This window comes from Octopus bimaculoides, chromosome 2 (assembly GCF_001194135.2).
Source record: "Octopus bimaculoides isolate UCB-OBI-ISO-001 chromosome 2, ASM119413v2, whole genome shotgun sequence".
NCBI lineage: Eukaryota > Metazoa > Mollusca > Cephalopoda > Octopoda > Octopodidae > Octopus > Octopus bimaculoides.
Window position 1 is genome coordinate 14227772 of NC_068982.1, and position 3536 is coordinate 14231307.

The following is a 3536-nucleotide window of genomic DNA, read 5'->3' on the forward strand; positions in this document are numbered from 1 at the left end:
ATATATATATATATATATATATATATATATATATATATATAAATACACACATATATATAAATATAATATAAATAAATGTATATAAATACACATAAATATATATATGAATATAATATAAATAAATATAAATATATATATATACATGTATATATTTATATATATATAACATGCGAGTATTATGTAAAATAAATGCGTGTGCGCGCATCTTGCAAGCGTGTGTAGATGCGCGCGCGTTCGTGTGTGTGTGTGTGTGTGTGTGTGTGCGTGTGTGTATGTGTATGCGCGGTGTGCGTCAGCGAGCATGTTAGGTGTGACTGTTTTCAACTGTTTCAAATTCTTAATATAAACATTCTTGTTGGATGACCGACGACCTGAAAAAGAAACCGCAGTTGAAAGGAGCCAAACGTGGTTTTTGTACCTGCTTCCGAATCACATCGTTACATCTACATTCTTTCGTGAAATCTGCATCAGAAAGAAGGGTTTCTATAAGATGAGAATAACGTAGACTCTTGATAGATACACACCATGTCTAATTGAAAGCCTGAAATATACATAAATAAATATATATAAGATATCAATGCGAATTCTACGGCTGGGTTGGTATGCCTCTTTGATCATCTGTCTGTTCGATCAGAGCAGGCATGTGGCAAAACAGAAACAACAATCGCAGTTGTTACTGTGTCTATTCAGTAGCAGACATGATTGCTTAAATAGACGAAATTCCAATTTCAAAACTCAAAAACTGCACGTTTCGACTTGTCAAACACGACATGCTTGCAACCTTGTGTTATTTTTATTTACTTATCTATTTTATCTTTACCTTTTCCGTTTCGAAGTAGCTCGCTGGCTGCGTTGACTTCATCATCATTAACAGCATCATCGTCGTCGTCATCATTATCATCTTTATTACATCATCATCACCATTGTCACCACCACCGTCTTCTTCTTCTTCTTCTTCTTCTTCTTCTTCTTCTTCTTCTTCTTCTTCTTCTTCTTCTTCTTCTTCTTCTTCTTCTTCTTCTTCTTCCATTATTTACTTATCTTCATCGCATTTAAGCGTCTAGTGCAGTCATTTCGCTCGTTCAACCTACGAAAAAATGCAGCCAAATTTCTTCGAAATCATTGCCCATCATCTCGAGCGTGAGAAGAAAAAAAAAAAGAAAAGAAAAAATCAGAGGGGATGAAAGGAAGGTGACAAATGTAAACCAGCCCCTCATATACAAAAAAAAAAAAGATACAAGGGGTTTGTGACGGTAGAAAGCCTTTGATTATAAAACTGTTGGTTCAAGAATGATGACTTGAGGCTAAAACAGCATCATCATCACTGCTACCAACATCATCATCCCCACAACCACCACTATCATCATAGCTTATTCTTCGTTCATTTTCTTTTATTTTTGTCTTTAGACTTCCATTTTTTTCAGTTTTTTCTGTCTGTTTTCCTTATTTTCTTCATTTCAATTTTGTGCTTTTTGTTTGTTGTTTTTCATCTCCTTTTTCTTTATTCTTTGTTTCTTCAATTTATTATTATTGTTTTTTTTCCTTCATGATCCTCGTTAACATCTCTGAATAATTTAATGAAAAATAAATTAAATCAAAGCATAAATACATTTTCAAATTTTTTTTTTTTTTTTTTTAAACTGAAATAAGTTTCGATTCCAAACTGAGACGATTTGCACTTTTATTTCATTCTTCCGATTTTAACAAAAATAAATTATAAACCGGCAACGGCAACATCATCATCATCATCTCGTAATAATAATATTGATAATTTCTTTTATTCATTTTAGTAAACAAGAATAGCAACAACATCGTGTGTGTATATGTATGTATATGCATACTTGTATGTATGTATGTATGCATGCATGTATGTTTATATGTATATATTATAAGTGTGTGTGTGTCGTTTTTCTAGAAAAACATAAATCCAGAGAAGCACACTCAAAGAAGTAAAGCAGTCTATATTTATTACTGGTGAAGGCCGGTTTATAGGGTTAGAAACCCAGAGTAACCCTATAAACCGGCCTTCACCGCTAATTCATATATATATATATATATATATATATATGTGTGTATGTACGTATGTATGTACGTACACATGTGCAGTTTATTTTTAATGAGTGTGTGTGTGTTTCGCAAAATGTATTTACCCCATTGTATTATTACATGAATGACATGGTTCTGAATATACCAATAATAAAGAAAAGACTACTACTACTACTACTACTACTACTACTACTACTACTACTACTATTCGATGCGGCTTTGTACCAAACGAAGAAATAAATTATTATTCTTCCTTTCATAAATTTCATCTTCCTTCCTTCGTTCTGCCTCATTCCCCTCATCGCATTTCATTCATAAACTTTCACAATCACTACCATAGCTATTATTTACATTTATCCGACGAAGCACGAGAGAGAGAGAGATAGAGAGAGGGGAAGGGAGAGAGATGGGGAGACAGACAGACAGAACCTCTATCGAGTGGCTCAACCTGCAAAAAATAGCAACTGAATCACTCACAAATCACGTTCTACTACCTTTAACGAATTACGTAGCCAGTGTGGCCAAATATATAACGAAGAGACGGGATGTTCACGGTTAGAATGTCTCTGGTCATGCACCAGATCAAAAAGATTCACCTGGCGTTCTTCTTTGTGTATAACCGCCTGTTGTTGTTTAACCATGGCTCAGGGCTGATCCAGCTGAAGGACCAATGATCAAACGACGTTTTCTCCATGACAAAGCTGAATGTTTCTATTCCTATAATTTAGACGTAAGTATACCTAGGAGTACATAAATTCATGCGCCTCCCTTTTACTTTTGTTTTTCTTTTTTTTTTTCGTAAAGATATAAATAAAAGCACCAGGGTGTGTGATTTGAGGGAGATTTTAGCTACACTTACTAGCAGACCATGCGGCTTGTAAAAATTCCTGTATACGATGAAGCGTGTTGCGCGCGTGCATGTTTATACATGTGTTCGTTCATTCGTGTAGAACGTCTTGTAGGCAGTGAATGATTCACTTGGAAGACCGCTGCCGCAGGTTTTTGTCTTCATGTGAAGCAAGGAAATTATTCCTTCCACCCCCACCCTCATACACTCAGGGTTTACTGAGTACATCTGGTTACCGGAGCGACAAGTGAAAACAATTCGATTGAGAATCGAACATATTTTCTTAGACACGGGTCGGCGGTTAGCAGCTTCAAACTCAGCTAATTTTGATACACATGAGAGAAAAAAGAGAGGGTGTGTGAATGCGTGTGCATACAGACTGGAATTTCAAAACATACACACACGCGCGCGCGTGCACGATACATTCATATACACAGACATATACATATATGCTAATTTTGTTTTTATGTGTAGTAAAAAATACAAACAGTTTCTTATTAATCAGATACTTTTGTACAGTATCAAATGTATTATTCTTAAGCAAAAATATTATTGAATATGACTTCGAAGTTTCGGCTAGTTAAACCATCGTTTCCCACACACATACACACAAACATTATATACATTGACACACGCACACACA

The 3536-nt window shown here is 34.9% G+C and overlaps 1 protein-coding gene across 1 annotated transcript in view; it reads right to left on the bottom strand.

Moving 5' to 3' along the window:
- LOC106874641 (ran GTPase-activating protein 1-like) overlaps positions 1 to 1982 on the bottom strand; it is a 2819-nt gene extending 837 nt beyond the window's left edge. The window contains exon 1 of the mRNA XM_052975565.1: positions 821 to 1982. Coding sequence (XP_052831525.1) covers positions 821 to 1030 — 210 coding nt within the window. The 5' untranslated portion in view covers positions 1031 to 1982. The remainder of the gene's footprint in view (positions 1 to 820) is intronic.
- Positions 1983 to 3536: the final 1554 nt, after the last annotated feature.